The sequence below is a fragment of the Populus alba genome, chromosome 1 (genome assembly GCF_005239225.2).
Source record: "Populus alba chromosome 1, ASM523922v2, whole genome shotgun sequence".
Taxonomy (NCBI): domain Eukaryota; kingdom Viridiplantae; phylum Streptophyta; class Magnoliopsida; order Malpighiales; family Salicaceae; genus Populus; species Populus alba.
Genome location: NC_133284.1, coordinates 15,362,035 through 15,382,739, shown reverse-complemented (window position 1 = coordinate 15,382,739; position 20,705 = coordinate 15,362,035). Strand labels below are relative to the sequence as shown.

Sequence of the window (20,705 nt, the reverse complement as noted above, 5' to 3'; positions counted from 1 at the left end):
TTTATATTATAAATCAATCTTGTTTTGAAAAATCCATAAAATCCCCCTTATCTTATACTTTGAGAAACAAGGTAATAGTGTCATTATGCATGCTAACATGCACATGCTCTCCTCCATGACTTTGTTTCAACCGTCTATGGGTACAACTAGGGGGTGCTAAAAACTGAATGGGAGGTGTTGTTTGTTTTGTAACATAAAAGGTAAGTAAAAAGCATATACACAGAGAAATAATAATTCATTAAAATCATCCATTCAAGTTAACTTTTCAACAAATATCAACAAACTATACACAAGAGTGAGAAGGGTAGTCATAGCTTAAATTTCTCTTCGATGCTCTAGTTAGAGACATTGTTGGAAGTGTTGTTGTTGAATGTTTTGGTGTTTTGACAGTAGTAGAGAAAATGATTTAAACTATGGTGGCAATCTTGTAAATATTTAAATAACTTTTGTTGATTTTATTTTAAGATAATGGAAAGTGTTACAAAGTGTAATATTATGAAGGTAAAATATAATTTACACCAAACTATAGGATATTAAATATAATTTTCCCAAGGAATAACTAAAATCATGATTGACAATTTTCATGAGGCCTGCAACAATACTTGCAACTAAAATTGTTATTTACAAGGTGTTTGAGAGCATCTTCAACTAGAGTTTTTAAAAATTATGAATTTTTTTTTTTGTTTTTGATTACTTATTTTATATTTTTAAATTGTTTTGATATGCTGTTATTAAAAATAAATTTAAAAAAATAAAAAAATATATTATTTTAATATATTTTTAAATAAAAAAATATTTTAAAATATAATTTTTATATCAGTATCAAACACCTCTTTAAAACCATGCTTCCCCTTTCCTGTGTTTCTTCTCCCCTTCAATTTTGGTTCATCAGCTTCTATTTTTGTCTTGATGAGATAAGGGTATAGATGTCCATGACCATAAGGTACTGTATCCTGATGGAACTGGACCACAGTGTGGACTGGGGTCATGTTGGTAACTCTCAATGCACAATCAGGGCAAGGTCAACCGTCTAAATTCCTCCGTTAAGAGAGATTCTAAAACTTAACGGCTCTTTTAAAAAATAAAGTTTGAAAGGGAGAGATGGGCATGTCGTGCTTTTCAAGTTTTACGCCTTTTCGGTGTTTCTAGTTTTCCAAAAATAAACAAACAAATAAATAAATTGTCGAATATTTTACTATGATATTACCAGAATTACCCTCCTCCAAAAGCCCACCAAATACTGTCATGCCTTCTACTCCACTTATTAAAGTGACCTTATCGTATACCCATTTCGGTCAGCACGATTATAAAATTGAGTGTCTGCGTACCAATAATACTCGTCGGATATAGAGAGAAGTTCGTTTGGTAAGGATGTGAATTATTTTTCTACGGTGTTATCGGATATGTATAAATACGTTTTCAAGGGAGAGGATGTTGTTGGTTTTGAAATTCAATTTTAAATTTTGATTTGTATTAGAAGCTCTCAGCTAATGTTAAGGATGGAGTTGTTTGGTGTTACGGTCCTATCATAATTTTTAATTTTTTTGAAAATTTAAATTAATATTTTTTTTATTTTTAATATATTAATATCAAAAATATAAAAACATTTAAAAAATATTACTCTAATATATTTACAAATAAAAAAACACTTTAAAAAATAATTTATATCATACTCTCAGTGATATTATAAAAGATAATGTTCTTGACCACAATATCAAAATCTAATAACATTATACTAAATGTGTTTGATATTATGGTAATTTTATAAAAAAAATTAAAAAATATATTTTTAGTTGTGATTTTAAAAAAATAGATTTAAAAAATATATATGTTTGGTTAAAATCATTATAAGATGGATTTTTGCATGCAAAACAAATGAAAAATATATCTTTATAAATGAAAAATGAATTATTTTAATTTTTACGATAATAATAGAAAATATTTTATAGAATCTAATGGAAAAGGCAAAAAAATATTTCACTGACCAAATACTTTTTTATATATATATCATTGAGTAAAAAGAAAATATTTCCGTAATATCATTATATAAAATCTACGATATGTCTTTTCATTCCTATTTTTAAATTAAATAGGACACATGTCAGTTCATGTATTTAGCACCATAGCAAGCAAATATTATCCTTTGAAGGTACACTTTTAAATTACAACTTAAATAGAATTTTATAAAAAAATTAAAATTATTTTTTATATTTTAATATATTAATATTAAAAATAATTTTAAAAAATAAAAATAAAATTATTTTAATATATTTTTAATTTAAAAAACAATTGTTAATCCAAGGAAAAGATTAAGAATGCGTTTGGAAACGCGGTGCAAACAGCGTTCCCTCTAAATTTGATTTTTTTTTTTTACTAAAATTGAGTGTGGTTTGTACTTTTTGGATCGTTTTGATGTGTTGATGTTAAAAATAATTTTTAAAAAAAATGAAAAAAACATCATTGACATGTATTTCGGCACGAAAAGCTATTTGAAAAGCAACCGCTACTACACTGCCAAACACGCTAAGTTTACGAGAGTTCCAAGCTGATCTGAGCCATTCAATTTTCTATCACTATACGGTAGTTGATGATAAAATGACCGGAATTCTATGATCACAAGACTCCATTCTTTGACAAAAAGAAAAACACGCCAATACAAGAAAGGCCATATTCCTCATTTACTTCACATGGGAGGTAGGGCCGTAATGGAGCTTGTGTTTTTGACCTTTTCCCTGATGTTCATGTCTGTAAATTTCATGTGTTCATCTTTATGATCAATGAAACAGTTCCCATCTGCACCATAATTAGCCTTACATCTGTTAATCTCAAGCATTAATGCTTTGATCTTGATGCATTAATGTTTCCATCTAACTTTTAAAAAAAAAAATTACTGATTTAATTTGCACGTGATGGGCTGGTCATTTAGTTGGTGGGGGGTTAATTTTCTCATAACTAGAAATAGAAATTGTCCACTAACGTTAATTTTCTCATAACTATAAATTGTCCACTAACAAGTGACATGGCTCTTCATTCACTTGATAGTTGAGATAAGACCAATTTGGATCCTCGCAAGTGACTTTTAAACATTATCCAGAGATAGAGAGAGAGAAAGAGAGAGAGAGAGAGAAGAGGGTGTTCGGAACATAATTATTAATCTGAATCAATCAAATGAGTTAACCTGAAATCTAATCAATCCAGTAGCTGAACTGGCTCAGATTTGTTAAAAAATCGGTAATGCAACAACCCGAAAAAACTCGGGAGATCTAGCAAATCAATACAAGCTTTGAAAGTAGTAATAATTGTTTTTTAAAATATTTTTTATTTTAAAATATATTGAAATAATATATTTTTTATTTTTTTAATTATTTTTGATATATTAACATAACATTCATTATTATTTCTTTCAGTGTTTGATACTTCTGCTCAATAATATCATTTTATTTAGAAGAAAAATGAGTTGTAGTTTGGTGAATAATACTATTTTGAAAATAAAATTCATTAAATGCTTCATTTGCCTTGTCTTTGCCACTTCTTATCACATCGATCGTTCTATCATATTGATTTTCAACTTTATTTTTGTGATATTTAAACATTTTAAGAGCTTTATATTTTCTTTTAAATAAATATATATAACAATATATTGTATAATCATTTATAAAAGAAATGTGATACTTTTTTTCCATATTTAGTTTGTATAAATTATAAATCATCAATACTTGAGTAAATCAAATCTAGAGGTATACCGATTCTTTCCATTATTTAAAAATAATTTTTTATACTTGAATAATGTAAATATAACATATAAATGGGGTTTTTTTTAACATCTTAGTACTTCATTTTTAATTTAGCTTCAAATATACTCATTAGTCATAATATTTTAAAATAAATTTCTAACAAAGAGGTGAGTGTGTTTAACGTTACAAAAACTACAGACCAAGTAAAAACAGTAAAGCTTTGCACCAATTCTCCATTACAAAACAAAATTTTATTTATCAATTAACTAATCCATGGTGGCTAGGTGGTGCAACTCCACGCTGGCTTGTTGCAAGGAAATTCAACTTCTAAAATCATGAAACCATACATGAATATGTGCAAGCTCTTTTGCATGTTTTGTTCTCTTCAGTTGTTCCCTCAAAGCTGGAGCGACAAATATTGAAGTCAGAACGATCTGAATCGGGAACCGAATAAGAAAATACATGGAAGGGACCAATATTTGAGGTCTCAACCTTCAATGGAGCAGCATTTTTTGATTTTTTTTTAATTAACATGAATTTTTGGATCAGATTATATATATTTTAACTAATCTAACGAGTCATTAATTAACAATTATATAACATTTCAATAATCATAAGAATTCAAACTTGTAATAACTGGAGAGTAAACTTATAAAAAGAAAGGGACAATATCTTGGTATCTTAATGTTTTTATCGTTCAAGAACCTGAAACATGGATCCTGCTTTCCATGTTAGAGACTCGAATCCAAATACCCACATCACCATTTTTTCCGCTTCCAAATGTCTGTTTGTCAACTCTCTAGATCGAGAGAGAGAGAGAGAGAGAGAGAGAGAGAGAGAGAGAGAGAGAGAGAGAGAGAGAGATAACTCAATTGTAGAGCAATCGGTAGCATGGCTGTTTTCCATCATCTCGGTTCAGTTAAAGGCCACAAGCGTGGTTTTGGGCCTCTTCGACCCAAATCTCAATCTATACTCATTTTCTTGATCTATTTTCTCCCTCTTTCGATAATCAGCCCGTCTTAAACGGGCTTCTGCTTAATTAATAAAGGAAGGGGTTCACTGTTCAAAAATGAAAAAAAAAAATCTATGGAAAAAGAATACGTAGTGGATGGTTCTTAATTTTAATGTAAGGAAAACAAACAAACACAACTAGTAATAATAAATTAGTAATTAATTCTGAGAGGTATATTTTAACTGGTTAGATTTTAAATTTGCTCATAAAAATCATCAATTCAAGTCTTATAAATTTTAGAACCACTAAAAACTTATATGGTTGTTAACTTCAGAGCTCGTAGGATTAATTGATATATACACAAATTAGCCCGAACACCTATATTAATAATAATAATAAAAATACAATAACCGCAGATTTGTTTTTTTTTATTCAGCAATAAAAGGTATTTTGAATCAATTAATTATTTTATTTTTTTTTCCAAACAATATTAAAAACATATATTTCATATCTAGCACAACCAGACTTAATTTAGTGGTTGTGTATTTGATATTTCTGTAAATGAAGCAAGGTTGAATATATCCGGTGGAGTTAAAGATTGAAACGGACATGTATTCTAAAATTATTTTTCAGTGCGTCAGTATGTCTCAGTCATTCATGAGAGGGCATTATACAACCTTCATACATACCAGGACAAAACCAAGGAAGAAAAAGACGACATTTACATTAAAAAAAAAAAACAAAAAAAATTCCGACATGAGCAAAATCATCAGATATCCTGTTTTCCGACTCATCTCCTCTCCAGGAAACTCCAAGAAGCAGTGGCGGCTCCTTCTATGAGAATTAATAACCGTCTTATTAATAATAATTACCAGATTAGGTCATTTACACACACATACACACACAAGCACACAAAGGTTTATTGTTGCCGATAGATCTCGAGCAAAATGGCCACTTCCTCTGTCAACGATCCAAAGCACTTTTCACTATCCTGCAAAACCAAACTTATCGGAAAACATTAGAGACGATCCATAAACAAGGGAATAAGTTATTTCATGTGTATAAACTGAGAGAGAACCAATCGTGAACGGTCAGACTTGTAGGCTCGGTGCTTTCTGATGCTTCAACTGACGATTTTCTGCTTGTCACTCTTCTGAAATCCCCGCGGGGTGTCCCATCTGCATGCATACATGACCAAAGGCCCAAATAATTAGCATAAATACACACCAGCCAAGCTTACAACGCACTGAAAGAAGAAGAAACATACGTACGTACGTCCATAAATACATAATATATATATATCAGTAAAATGTTGATTAAGCAGAGAAATAGTATATCATACGTGTTAGAGGTGTCCCAGGAGTGCTAGGTGGAGCCGGCGACTCAGGAGCTGAACCAGGCGACTCAGGAGCTGAACAAGGATCCACTGAAAGGTTCCTCAAATTGGAACTGCTTGTTCTAATAATAGTAATGCTTCGAGTTACGTTCATCTCCCCATTGCTGTTAGCTGAAGAAGCATTAACAGGAGGTGATGATCGTACAGGGAATGAATTATACTTTCGAAGTTTGCCAAGCCCAGTGTCCGGCATGGGTCCAGCAAGCGTTTCGTCCCAAAGCTTATGGAGAAATCCCATTAATTACAAGAGAAATCAGATAGATTTTCTCTTCTGTAACAACCGCAAGGGGCCTAAAATCAAAACAATTTTTTGTTTTTGTTTTTTCGTTTTGTTGGACCTCAACACGTACGACTGTTACTAAGAGAGGGAAGGGGAGCGAAACGCAGAGAGAAGATAAGAGGAAGTTTTTATTTTCTTGGGTTTTTTTCTGCAATGAAATTGTGGTTTGGGGTTCTTTATAGAGGAAAGTTGAGAGAGAAGAAAGAGAGGATAAGGGGGTGGATCTTGATGGTCATAATGACGCCATGGCTCCGGCTAATATGGATTTGTTAGCGGCCATCAAATTTTTTTGGTAAATTTTTAAGATCGTGCGCCGTACTTGCTAGCCATTCAAGAACCTGAAAGATATAGGATAAAATATGCTTCGTTATGATGATTCAAAATCCAAAATGTTATAAGGGAAGTTATTTTTCATTGTATTTGTACATCACGAATTCAAGTTCATTTTTTGTTTTTTTTATAATTAAGTATTTTAGGGGTGGGTGACAGGAGCTACATTTCATGCAAAACAGTTTTTTTTTTTTTAAGAAGATTTTAGGGACTTTTCAATAATTAAGTTAGTGATTTTATTATAAAAAGTTGCAGTAAATAAATATTAAATTTTAAGAATTTAAAAGTTTATTTTTAGTTTATGTATTATAAATACTAAGAATAAATTGTAAGAGAATGACGATAGCAAATCTTTTTCCTGGATTATTCAAAGAGTATTTGTAAACCTGTAATTTTCTTTTTTCTTACTCCAGAGCTCGTAGGTCTTTTTTTTCTTAATCTTCAAGTGGGAGGAAAACCCTTATAATCAACATTAATATTGATTGTAAGTGTCTGTTTACATGACATTAATTGTTGATAGGAGTATTTCGTGTCTATAAAAAATGATTCTACATCAATCTGTACATGATATTAATGTCGATAAGATCATTTCTTATGATCAACATTAATATTAATTGATGTCTGGATAACTCTTAGAAGACTTTTTTTGCATAGCTAGGATGTAGAGAGATGATGACTCTAGATTCCCACTATGAGTGCTTGTATCAAGAGGAATTCTTGGTTCAAAGAGGCGTTAATCCTAGCATCTTGGGTTTGGTATGCAACCGAACTCAAGAGGGTTCAAGTCTAACATCTTGCACGATCCACGAGTGCTTGAGCTTGGCGCATAACCAAGCCTAATGAGATTCAGTTTGACATCTTGCCATATCTACAAAAACTTAGACCTGATACGTAATTGAGTTTAAGAAAATCGGGTCTAACATCTCGTTAGACCCACATAAGTTTGGGCTTCGCATATAAATATGTTCAAGGAGGGTTAGGTCTGGAATTTTACCAGACCCCCTTGTTATCAGCCTTGATTTGTGCTGAGCTTTTATAATGGATTTTCTTTTTCTTGATCCCTTCTAGTCATAGGCTTTATGGGAAAAAAAAAGGTTTTTAGTATGTTGATTTATCACTTGGCAACATAAAAAAGGAAAGTAAATGAGTCCTAAAAAGAAAAAAGAAAAAAGAAAAAAAAAAAGAAAAAAAAAGTAAAGTAGGTAAGGTTTTCTTTGAACAAAGACAAAAGATGGGATTTACACATAAAATCCAACAAGGATCCTCTAATTCCAGAAAAGCAACAAACTTATTTCCCCCTAACGCTCAAGAACATCCTAATAGTCAGATCTGGATGGTAAAAAAAGAAATCAATCCAACGAAAAACTAACAAAGTGAAAGAAGGAAAAAGTTACAGCGAGAAGCCGACCGAGTTTATATACGACGAGGAAGAAACCCAAAATAACAGGAAATGACTTGGTCATGTAATAATGAGCTCGACATGCGATCCCACAAACATATTTTGTATCCATTCTTACACGTCAACTAGATAAGGTTGCGAGTAAATCTTAGCTAGAACTACCAAAACTGGATGTCGAAGTGTTCTTGAAAGCAACATGGCATCATCCTATGTAGCCGCAAGCAGAATAGCAAGTGTAGATTCCTTGCAAGACCTTCTATTTTTCTGCTTATGTGGCATCAATCAAGGGAAAATAATTGACGGGAGAAGGGTATAGTTGATTTTTAAATAATTTTTAATGCTAAAATAAATGTTAATTATATATTTTTTTTAAAAAATTATTTTTGATATAGCATATCAAAATAATTTAAAAACATATTAATTTAAAGTTAATAAAAAAAATAAAAACTTTTTAATTTTTTTTAAAAGTGCTTTTAAAACGTATAAACAAATAGGCCAGAATATGTGATTCAAAGATAAGAAAAAATATTATTCATGACTAAGAGAATCAAAATTTGATGAATAAAGTAAACCAAGACTTGTAGCCCAATGGTTCTGGTAAGGGTTTCCTTGTCTCTGCATCATGACTTCAAGTCTTAGCGTGTACATTTGTCATTCCTGTGATGTCTTACTTGTCTACTAGGCTTGCAAGATATTCAGTGGATCCGAGAATTAATTGTGGTGTGTGTAAACTGGCCCGGACACTCCAGATTACCAAAAAAAAAAAATAAATAAAGTTGATTAAACCTTCTAATTACTTATTTTGGGGAAAGATGTTGCTTTAAAGCTTAAAAAATGACATCTGTATATGCTTCATCACCTAAATGTATTTGATTGTTATGCTTTTTTTTTTTTTTTTTTAAAGAATTGAATCTATTTCTTCCAAATACAACATTTTAGTGGGAAAGAAAGCTCTAATTCTCATGGGAACTATCATTATCCGTGGAAAAATACACAAATTATGAATTATTGTGGATTGGAATAATAGATTCATGGTTTTGCGAATAAAAAAAATAACAAAAAATTAGTTTTTATTTTAAAATTATTTAAGGTCGGTTTTTTTATAATTTTTGCTACTTAATTGCTCTAAAAAAACACTTAATTATTGTCCAGAGACTTTTTTTTTATTCATTTTTAAGCATAGTATAATGATTATATTGCCTTTAAAATAAAAATTATAATGATCAAAGCTTGACTATATAGGCTTATCCATAATTTCATAATAACGTTTTTTGTAATAATTATTTTATCATAAAAAAATGTGTTATTGTGATACATAAAGAAAACAAGAACAAAATTTTTTTGTTAGATATGCTAGTACCACTTTTAGATGATATGTGCAACTGATTCTAGTAATCAAAATAATTGTTATGTCGTGTCATTTGATTCATCTCGATATCCCTTTTCTTTTTAGGCAGTGCAACTGGTCAACAAACCTTAAGCTCAACGCCAACAACCATTTTGTTTTATTTTTTTTTCTCTCCTCCTAAAAATCTGCTTCTGACCCTCTAGGTTTGCAAATTAGCCTTTCAAATTGTTTTTGGGATATAGTCCCTTCTTTTTTTATTCCTTTTTTTGTTTTAATTAATTTCAAAAATTGATCCCTTTTTCTTTAATTTAATTTCCTTTAATTTTATAATCTATCAAATTTGATCATCATTCTTTTTATTGTTATTTTTTTTATATGAGATAGTTTTTTAATTTGATTTTTTTAATTTCACCATCCTTCCTATTATTTCTTTTAGATTTTTTGCTTATTATTTTTATTTTTTTTGCTTCAGTAATTTTTTTTAAATTTTTAATTTATTTTTAACTTTTAATATTTGGTTTATTATAATTTGATTTTCTAATTTATTTCCATAATTTTATCATGATTTTATAATTTATATCACAGATTTAATTTAGTAAGTTAACTGGTTAATGCAGGTTTATCTAAATATTGTTGTCTTAATTTGTTTTAAAAAATATATTATCTAATATATCCGTAGTAAAGTGGTTTCCTTTTGGAAAGTGAATTCCGAGAAAAGTGAATTCCTGGAAAGTGAATTCCGGGAAAGTATTTTCCGATATTTGGCAGTGTTATGGAAAATGAACTGGAAAACACTTTCCAGTGTTTGGTTGTGTTATGGAAAATGAACTGGAAAATAATTTATTAATGAATTAATTGTTTTTTCAAGTTTATCTAATATATATAAAATATTTAATATAAAATATTTAATCACTTGCAATAAAAAAAATGAAATCTAAAAAGTATTTATAGTGATGAATTTTTTTTATTATATCCTATATTCATACATAGCTTATTAAAATAATGAGGAACAAATCTTACAAATTAAAAAGTTGAATGAGAATGAAATTGAAAAAAAATATAATTTCATAAATTATCTCAAATAAAATAAAAATAATCAAAATAATAGAGATCAAATCTAAATTTTTTTTTTAAAAAATGAAAGATGAAGAAATTAAAATAATAATAATCAACATTTCATAAATTATTTCAAATAAAATAAGTAACAGTCAAAAGAATGAGGACCAAATTTGATAGATAAAAAATTTTTTTAATAAAAATATGATAAGGAAAAAGCAAATAGCAATTATAAAAATAAAGACCAAAGTTAATATAAAAAAAAATTTTAAGAGATGAAATTGAAAAATAAATATTCAAAACAAAATATATATACCATTCAAAAGTTTGATGATTAAATTTAATATAATCAGCAAATAATGACATTTCTAAATTTTTCACAACTTTCGAAAGTGTTTTCCCCTCAAAATTTTTCAGGAAAACACTTTCCTGAAAATTAAGCCAAATTTTCCTTTTACTGAAAAATGTTTTTTCATTGACCAACTTTCCTACTGGCAAACAAACACAAGAAAGTTTGGAAAGTGGTACTATATAAAAATTTTATATTGGATTAGGAGATGAACACATAAAAGTCGTTATGGTCCCCTCCATTTCTGTATGATCATGACAAGCTGCTCATGAAATTGGGCCTACAAAGACTTTATTGTTGATGTGCTCTGCTCATGGACTTGTATAAGATACTGTGGCCTTATACTTGATCGCCCTTCCAACTAATTTATTCAATTCTGTTAGGTCATGACAGTGAAAGATTACATTTAATTTAGTTGTGCATTTCTGCAGATCATCAATTTTTTTTTTTTTGTTCTAATTTCCCCCCAGACAACCACTCACCCAAAACTCTTAACCATCCCATTATATCAGTGGAAGAATGGTTTTGATCCGGTTTGTTTTTATATTTTAAAAGTATTTAAAAAAAATTAAATTTTTTTTATTTTTTTCAAATTAATATTCTTTTGAAATTTTTAGATCATTTTAATATATTAATTTTTAAAATATTTTTTTAAAAATAAAAAAAATATTTTAATATATTTTTAAATAAAAAATATTTTAAAAAATAATTGTAATTATATTTCAAACAGGTATAATTTAATACTCTGAATTGTCTTTTTGTTTTTCCCAGGTGGCCGGAGATGCAAAAGGGAGTTAATTGGCCTCCATTTCATTAATGTCACCTTTACTCTTATCTTAATTATTTAGTCTTTCCCGAAAATTGCACATTTGTTTACATAATTTTAATGTGTATGTATAAATATAGTCTTTAGACAAAGGACTCGAGATAAACATCCCGTTCTACAAAGAAAAATAAAAACGTTAAACTATAAATTCTAATGTCACTTTTTAACGGTTATTAGTTAGGTTTCCCACACAACATGTTTTCACGAATGTAAAGCTATGAAACCCAAAAAGACAAAAAAAAGATGGTTGATGAGTCTTAAAATCAAGGTTGATATATTTGATAATGAATTAATCTTTTAGATCAAGTAATTTAATCTATTTTTTATAATCAAAGTATCCACTAATTTGTTATGGAAAACACCAGGGGTTATTAACTAATAATAGATTGATATTCAGATAAGTTATGTGACCAGTAGCTATGGTAATAGCAAATAATACCTAGTAAGTCAGGTGACTAGTAATTAGTATTTGTAAAAGATCTCTTTTAATAAATGTAGAATTTTTCGATGATAAAATTAATAATTTTATAAAGAAAAAAAACTGAAATAATATTCTAGAAAAAATATTTTAAAAATATATATATAGTAGAAGTGTTCAGCATCATGACTTTCTTTCATGCGAGCAAAGCTGACCAATCATAACCATCAGCTTCAGTTTCATATATTCAGGGTGGGAAATGGGGATTGGTCTAAAGATTGAGGAAGAATATCTTCTCTTCCATGGCTAGGTCATTTTTTTGCTATAAAATACTCCCACGAGCACGAGACACATAATTACGAACTGCATTTGAGAGAAAATCCAGAACCCAAGTGATTATTTCCAAGTATTGTAATGTCAACTTGTTATCACCACTGCATTTAAAATCACAACTTGTAGCGTGAAACACCGTGCTCAACATAAGCTTGTACCTCTCCTAAGCTTTTGTGTCTTCCCGTTCCAAAGACTTGCTCTTGACCCTTTTTATCAACACACCTTTTTGGAAAAATTAATATTCGGAGGCAGTAGTTTGTTAGTATTTAATGAAGATTTCTTTTCTTTTAATGTACTAAAAGATCATAATAAAATATTCATGGTAAGGACTTGATGTTCTCGGATGTGGAAAACAGAGCTGTCTCTGTAGGCCACGGGATGTGTTCAAGATTTGAAGATTTTCTTCATATAAAACCTCAAGATTAGGAATTATTGTATTCATTCCAGAAATGGGGACAGACTTCTCCGAATGTTCTAGCCGTTGAATGTATATTAAGCTCCTTAAATGGATCTTGTGAAGTGCAATCATCTTGGCTTTGCCATTTCCAGAAATTTCCTCCAGAAATTCATTCAAGCAGCTGGTTTTACAGTTCCTCAGGTATCCCCTCCTACAAACGTTTAACTATTAAACACAAATCCTAATTGTTTCATACTGCTTTTAAATTCCACTAATCTTGCAGCGGTGCATTTAAGTTCAGTGACTCAGATATCAGAATGCTAATGGCAAAACCAGCTAGCTTCAACATTCCTATCCTCCCTCCCTCTCTCTCTCTCTCTCTCTACAATAATCACAGTAAAGCATCTTGCAAATAGAGCCCAAGTTGCACCAGTTGGTCCATGATTGTGGAAAATGTGGAAAAAACTAAAAAGACGACCATTTCTTGGTCATGCCCACGATGACAACCTTAAGGCTTCAGCCTTCAGCAACTTGATTGAAATCTGGGACCCAGCGTTAGTTGCCTTCATCCAAGCAAAAAGCTTGATTAGGACAGTGTGAGGATTAGTGGGTGGTCAGTCACTCTCTACACGCACCATCAAACCAAAAAGCAGTCGAATTTGGCTTTTTCGGGTTATTACTACAGTACAGTCCATCATGCTTGGAAACACATCATGGCAGGGACCTATACCACGTGTTGCAGGACCAACATGCCCAGAAAGGGTCATGTCTGTCGCAACCCATCAAACAACATTGTTGCCATTTTACCCTCTAATCATACGGATTTAGCATTTGTTTTTACTAATATGAAGTATGAGCACCTCCATCGTGTAAATGCGTTCCCTCCCATAGTGCCTGGTCAAACAATCGCGGTGTGCACCATTCCAGTTAAGCATGATCATGCCATTCTGTGCGTTAAAGAGCCCTCAAGAGAATTTCATTGCTTGAAATCAAAGGTATGAACATTAAAAAGGAGTGGGAGAAACAAAACTGACAATAGAGGCACTTTGTCACCATGGATAGCAAGACAGGATTATCACAATGACAGTTTCACTATGACCCTCGCCGTTCTCCATGAACCAGGTTTGGTTTTTGCGCTTCCATCATCAGCGATAATGATGTTGTTTGCTTCAACACCCTTCAACTTGAATAAAATTTTGCACATCAGTACAGTTTGGCCAGCAAATGCGCCTTCATCTATCGAATCCGCCAACGCAACGCGCGTGAATTGGCCAAAATTCTCAAGGTTGGACTTTGGAGGAACGTCAACCATTTGACTGCAACATGATTCATGAAGCAGAAATACCATGGTCATGGGAGGAGACATCATTGCCGGATGAAAATTCTTGTTTCCTGCCTTTCCTCCCTCTACCGGCGCCGGTTCCTCCTTGAACTCCTCCTCTTACTCCCTTCCCCTTCTTGAAAGATTGCTGGTGTTCCACCTGTCATCATAACACACAGAAGTAATGTATCAACAAGGCGATTGCAGATGATAATATTTATTCAAGTGGCATATTTCTGTACTTCAATTCTTCCGCTCTTAATCCAGGACTGACTGCCTCAACTGCAGTGTTGAATTTGATAAGACATCCACAAGAGGGTAATTAGAGATGATAATTGCACTTTAAAATAGAGGTTTCGGGATTAATTACGAAATAGTAGGATTAAAACTTGATTAATTACGCCTTGTTTGCAAGGATGTTTTGGGATATGATTCTAATGCCGCAACCATAAGTGAACCTGGTAGAGGCTTGTCCTAAATCCATCTCCCATAGCTCCATTTCAATGGTGCAACGATACAAGACAATATAATATATAGAAATAGCATAAACTTAACATTATGTGCATTCTTACAACCGATCATAAAGAACTTACCCCTAAACAGAACTTCTCGACGTGAGAATTGAAGCCAGAAGAATCATCCACCTTCGTCTTCTGCAAGTTCATATCGACAGAAACACGTTTATCATTTGAGTTGGAGCTTTCACTGTACGACACACAGGTAGTAGCCGGACGGCCAATCCCAAAGGAATCCAAATCATCTTGGAACATCTCCTCAAACAATCCTTGCAATTCCTCAAAGCTCTCCTCCACGTTTTCCTGTCAACTCACATAGAAGCTGATATGAATAAATATATATACCTCGAGGCATTTCATTAAAGCACTGCCATGTCAAAAATTTATCATTGAGGCAGTATCATCAAGGTTTCCAACTTAACACTCGATAACCATTTCGGCCGATAAAACTCAAATTGAAAACATTTCTTGCATTAGAGCAAACTGCAGGTTTATTCAACCCTGTTATCTTTCAATGTATCGTTTTTTCCCGGATATCAGATAGCAGGTTTGGATTTAGAACAAAACTCGCAAGTTCTTTTCAAAAAGCTACGAAACTTTTCGCATAGAAACATAAAAGATCAATAATACTTGCATCTCAAACAATGCCTGTAACTAGGATTTTTGCATGGTCTAATTAACTTCACATTTGCTGGATGATGCTAACGTTCATGTGGCCCACAGGCCGGAGGACCACTCAACAAGTACGGAATAATAGCCCTATTTTGCTGTGTGGGGGACCGAATTTAATCATCAAGTTCATTAGCTAGAACCTTCCTCAGTGTCTGCCCATTGAACTGAACGGTCAATGATGGGCCCAATAACATATTTTGAAGGATATGAACAAATATGGCATCATATCACAATACAGGCAAAAAGGGTTTGGAGTTTTTCTTTTTATCTTCTCAAAAGATTTCTTTTAATTGAAAAATAAAATCTATTTTATTTTTTAATTCCAATCTCATATATTAACTTAGGTTTTTTTTCTTTAATTTTTTTTTAAATTAAAATTTTTAATTTCTTCCTTTAATATTAGATTATTAAACTTGGAGTTGCAAATTTTTTTTTCACTTTTTAATTTTGGATTATCTCAATTTAGCTATGTGTTAGTTGAGTTAATTCGAGTTACACACAGTTTATTATTTGATGCAGCCTATAACATAACACAGATCATCTTAGCTTGTACATACAAGTGGAAAAATAAATTGTGCTTATAGTTTCTTAGTGAAACAAATAACAAGTTTGATTTCATCAAAACATGAAAACATGAAATGGAGTCCCGTCAACCACTAATGCAAACGTTTTTCAAATTAAGAATTTGACCATTAAAGAATTTATGTCTTATTTTACATGATTTGTGAAAATTAACTTTTAATTTGGAGTCATAATTCAAATAAAAATAAGTTAGGAACATATTTGAGAAGAATTGTCTCCAATCATCAACTTTTTCATGTATCATATATTAGAAGTTAGAAGTTTTAACTTTTAATTAAAGCAAAAATCTTATTCAATGTCAAAATAAAAAAAAAAATTGATTTAACACAATTGGCAAAAAGTACAAATATTTTTCTCCATTTTGTTTTGAAAAAAAAACCAAGCATAAAAAAAATTCCATCTATCAAAATAAGGATGAGCAAAAAAATAAAAAAATTGATTAAACCGAGGAAAAAAAATAACCAAACCATGAAAAAAACTGACCTGTTCGGTTTCGGTTTTATAAGCCTGAAACTGAAAAAAATCAAGCCAAACTAGTTTGAACCGGTTTTTGTCCTCAAATCCGAACCGAATCAATTTTGATTTTATTTATTATTATTATTATTATTATTATTTTGATAAAAATCAAATCAAAACCAAGAGTAATCACCTCTGCATCAAGATAAACACGCACCAAATGCAATAGGGGTAACATTGACGTTTGCCTGAGATAAAAATATTCCCCAACCTTAAGGGCGTTTTCGTACTTCCCAAAAAAGAGGCTTTTTATTGGACTCTTGACCTTTTATGAGGCCCATTTGCATTGAGGAGTCAACTAGAAAGAAGCTAGGATAGCCGCCCCAAATAAAGCTATGCATTTTCCAGAAAGCAAACCCAAAAAAATAGAATAAAAAAAAAAGAAAATAGAAAATTTGAATGAGACTTACATGGGGCTTTGTTTGGCTCATCATAACGGCCATTTCATTCAGAAATCCACCCATTCCCTGCGCACAACAATTTCAAGAAACCATAAGTAAAATCACTTTTATATTTATAGATTTTTTTTTATGTAATGATATTAGAAATATTTTTTATATAAAAATATTTTTTAAAAACAATCATTATTAAAAAAAATAAAAATGAGGAAGCATACATTTTCGTCGTCTTCACTGTCATAAACACCTACGTCGTAAAGAAACCTCTTGTTGGTGTCAGAAAGAACTGTTAAATAAAAATCACAAGTGTCATATCATTATCCGAAATAAATAATTAATACTAATAATTACAATAAAGGATTTTCTCCTTTTTTTGGCGAGCTATTTTTATTTAAATAAATGACGCGAGTGCAAATTACCAGAATAGGCCTGTTGAATTGTCTGAAACTTCTTTTTAGCTTCGTCAACGAACCTGGAATTCTCTGAAGCTGAACATCGATCTGGATGCCATCTCTGTCCCAAACAAAAAACACAGCTTTTTCTTACTTCTCCTGGAAAATATAACTACACTCCTTGAAGCTCCAACTCACACAAAACCAGTTCCAGAAAAAAAAGAAAAAAAAAAGTCTTGTTGAAGCGACTATCTCCTGAAGAAGAGAAGAAGAAAGCATACCCTTTTAAGAGATAGAAAAGGAGGAGGCCCGAATAGCATTGGATTTTGTTTGTTTGACACTAGAAAGATTAAAACTTTGTGACCCATTTGATTAAATTGCAAGAAATGAAAAACAGAGTGGTCAAATTGTTGCGCATGGCAAATGGCAGGAACCCAGCCAGAAATTCATTTCTTTGCCCTGGCAACCCAATAACAGAGCACAAAGATTTTATAAACAGACGGATCATGAGAAGCTAGCAAGCTTGTTTTGCAATTAGGTAGAAAAGATCCATTAAAAGAGAAGAGAGTGGTAGTTAAGGTCTAACCAGTGCAAGTTTCTTATAAGCATTCCTCAGCTCTGTTGCAGTGCAATCCTTATTCAACCCCAAAACCTGATAAAAGTCATTGCTTTTCCCTTTCTCTTCTCCTCCATTTTCCATTCTTGAGAATACACGACAAAAACAGAAGAGCTCAGCAATCCCACAAACAAAACAACCTTAAGACCATTACCACCACAAGATTCTTTCTTGTCGACAAATTGATGATACCAAACCAAACCAAAATTCTGTCTCTCAGAAAGAGAAATGGAAAGAAAAAGCCCAAAGAACCTTATGCGTATGCCTAGGTTATAACATTAAATTAAAGACAAGTCTGAATGTGCATGAACCAAAACTCGGAACCTTAGCATTAGTTTCCGTGCAGGAAAAGATTGATCGAATTGGAAAACAAAAGAAAACAAAAAGCCGCCGCCGCACCACCACCACCCTCCTTGGTTATTCCTTGCTCTGCTAAGGTTCAAAGAAGAACTCTCCAGAAACCGGGTATTTATATAGCTACTTGCAACTTGGGTATTTTATTCAAGTCATTTTCATTCCCACTTGGGTCTTTCTTTTAGTCATTTTAATATATGTGCTAAAAATTGGTGTTTATTGTGAGATAAGGATTGGGTAAATTGGACGGTGCAGAGTGAATATGAGTGTTAGATTTGGGCGTGTCCAGAAGTTTCTGTATTTAGGGTGTATTATAATAGTTTTTTTTTTTAAAAAAATTATTTTATAAAAAAAAATTTTTAGTTAAGGTTGGTTTAATAAAATATATGTTTGGTTAAAACTGTATTTGACCAAAAAATGATTTATTGTATTTGGTTAAAAATACTTTTCAAATTGAGGTTATAAAATAACTAAAAAAACATATATTAATATTGATGATTTTTAATTGAAATATTATAAATTTAACTACTCCTATTACATCATGAAATAAACAATACTTTATATGAAATATTTTTTATTGTTCCATTAAACTATCTGCAATTCCATCATATACGAAATTCATTTGACAAAAACTACAGTTTCCATGGCTTCCTGAACGTTCAACAATATCAAGTAAAATATCATTAGGAACAAAACTAAGATTATAATCAAATTCTACAAATTTTACGTCATCATGCGATCTCCTTCTAATGTAATTATGTAGTGCCATTAAATAATGTTAAACACTAGTTTTTCGAATAAAACACAATATTTGAGAAATGTTTTTGGATTTTTTTTATTTTATTAGGTCGGACCCAATCCAATGCATTTAGGTTTGGAGAGTGAATTAATTCACTCTCCACTGTTCACTTTGTAGAACAGTAAAGATGGGAAAATGCAATAGAAGAAGAAGAAGAAGGAGACGAGGATGAGAAATGGAGACGAGAGGGTTGTTTTGGAAAATTTTTTGCAATGGTTTCATTGTTGTTTAGCAAGAAACGAGAGAAGGGAACATAGGGGAACAAGGATGAAAATTTAGGAAATGACAGGATTTTTCCATATCTGAACAATGGAGACCTCTCGGGTTGTTTTGAGAAGTTTTTGCAATGGTTAATTATCTGTAAGTGAAGGAGAGAGGAGCACATGCCCTCACGAAAAGCAAATTCAAATTGCTTTTCAAGAAACTAAGTTCCAATCAGTTTCGGGTGGGACCCACAATAATAAAAGTGTGGTTAATAAGTAACCAAACACTTATAAACAATATTTTCCTGTAAACATAGCCGCACCATCAAACACGTACTTACTGTGATCGGTGCCTTTCCACGACATATTTTTGACAGTTGGTCCCACCAGCTCGACTGTTACTTGTAAACACAAACTTAGCAGTGCTTTTTATGGGCTTTTAGTATAGTTATTTTTTTATATATATAAAGTAACATACTGGAAAAAATATATTTGGGAATATATTATAATTTAACAAGTAGCAATTGTTACTTTGTGATATTGAAGTCTTAAATATCATCTTTAATTTTATTTGAATTTAATACTCAAAATCTTTTTATTTCTCTTTCTTCCCTTCTTTTCTCCCCTTTCTTCTGGTAGTTATCCATATCTTTTTTTTTTTTTTTTTTGTGATTAGCAACCTTCCTCTTTCTTCATCACAAAACACACTTAAAACATCATAATATCACTTATCTCTCTCTATCTAACTCGAGATTGCCACCCCTTTCTTTCTCTCCACCACGAGTCAATGATTTTCAACCAAAACAACCAATTAATTCACTCTCCAATGTTCACTTTGCAGAACAGTAAAGACGGGAAAATGCAACAGAAGAAGAAGAAAAAGAAAGAAAAGGAAATGGGGAAGAGAAACAGAGACAAAAGGGTTGTTTTGGAAAATTTTTGCAATGGTTTTGTTGTCGTTTGGCAAGAAACGTGAGAAGGGAACAAAGGGGAATAAGGATGAAAATTTGAGAAATGGTAGGATTTTTCCATATTTAAACAATGGAGACCTTTCGTGTTGTTTTGGAAATTTTTTGCAATGGTTAATTATCTGTAAGTGAAGGAGAGAGGAGCACACGCCCTTGCGAAAAGCAAATCCAAATTGCTTTTCAAGAAACTAAGTTCCAACCTCAGTTTCGGGTAGGACTTACAACAATAAAAGTGTGGTTAATAACTAACCAAACACTTATAAACAACGTTTTCCTATAAATACAGCCATAACATCAAACACTACTTACTGTGATTGGTCCCTTTTCACAATATATTTTTGACATTTGATCCCACCAACTCGACTGTTACTTGTTAACACAAACTTAACAGTGCTTTTTATAGGCTTTTAGTACAATTTTTTTTTATATATAAAGTAACATACTGGAAAAATATATATCTGGGAATATAGTATAATTTAACAAGTAGCAATTGTTACTTTGTGATACTGAAGTTGTAAATATCATCTTTAATTTTATTTCTCAAAATTTCT

The 20,705-nt window shown here is 31.3% G+C and overlaps 2 protein-coding genes across 6 annotated transcripts; both read right to left on the bottom strand.

Moving 5' to 3' along the window:
* Nucleotides 1–5,277: 5,277 nt before the first annotated feature.
* On the bottom strand, nt 5,278–6,737 carry LOC118034883 (dormancy-associated protein homolog 4). 4 transcript variants are annotated; one of them, XR_012169817.1, is made up of 4 exons: nt 6,029–6,737; nt 5,765–5,864; nt 5,598–5,677; nt 5,278–5,520 (listed from the first exon to the last, which is right to left on the bottom strand). XR_012169817.1 is itself a non-coding variant. In XM_035040314.2 (3 exons), the coding sequence occupies exons 1-3, from the start codon at nt 6,318–6,320 to the stop codon at nt 5,650–5,652; spliced, it is 420 nt and encodes a 139-aa protein (XP_034896205.1). In that variant the 5' UTR covers nt 6,321–6,736; the 3' UTR covers nt 5,278–5,649. The 4 variants fall into 4 exon arrangements, 2 of the variants coding, with proteins under 2 accessions (XP_034896205.1, XP_034896206.1); XR_012169818.1 differs by having other exon boundaries at nt 5,784–5,864; nt 6,029–6,736; XM_035040314.2 differs by having other exon boundaries at nt 5,278–5,677; nt 6,029–6,736.
* A 7,026-nt stretch (nt 6,738–13,763) lies between these two features.
* LOC118034927 (uncharacterized) lies at nt 13,764–18,283 on the bottom strand. 2 transcript variants are annotated; one of them, XM_035040373.2, is made up of 7 exons: nt 17,801–18,283; nt 17,496–17,673; nt 17,242–17,335; nt 17,041–17,108; nt 16,835–16,891; nt 14,733–14,957; nt 13,764–14,299 (listed from the first exon to the last, which is right to left on the bottom strand). In XM_035040373.2, the coding sequence occupies exons 2-7, from the start codon at nt 17,580–17,582 to the stop codon at nt 14,147–14,149; spliced, it is 684 nt and encodes a 227-aa protein (XP_034896264.1). In that variant the 5' UTR covers nt 17,583–17,673; nt 17,801–18,283; the 3' UTR covers nt 13,764–14,146. The 2 variants fall into 2 exon arrangements, with proteins under 2 accessions (XP_034896264.1, XP_034896263.1); XM_035040372.2 differs by lacking the exon at nt 17,496–17,673 and having other exon boundaries at nt 17,801–18,282.
* Between the last annotated feature and the right edge of the window lie 2,422 nt (nt 18,284–20,705).

Bases quoted from the DNA above. Each gene is read 5' to 3' on its own strand.
- LOC118034883 (XM_035040314.2), bottom strand. From the start codon at position 6,320: ATGGGATTTCTCCATAAGCTTTGGGACGAAACGCTTGCTGGACCCATG. The intron at 5,865-6,028 runs GTATGATATACT...GTATGCATGCAG, and splicing joins TCCTGGGACACCTCTAACAC to ATGGGACACCCCGCGGGGAT. The intron at 5,678-5,764 runs GTTCTCTCTCAG...TTGGTTTTGCAG, and splicing joins AGTCTGACCGTTCACGATTG to GATAGTGAAAAGTGCTTTGG.
- LOC118034927 (XM_035040372.2), bottom strand. From the start codon at position 17,914: ATGGAAAATGGAGGAGAAGAGAAAGGGAAAAGCAATGACTTTTATCAG. The intron at 16,892-17,040 runs GTATGCTTCCTC...TGTTGTGCGCAG, and splicing joins ACAGTGAAGACGACGAAAAT to GGAATGGGTGGATTTCTGAA. The intron at 14,300-14,732 runs GTAAGTTCTTTA...TTATGATGACAG, and splicing joins TCGAGAAGTTCTGTTTAGGG to GTGGAACACCAGCAATCTTT.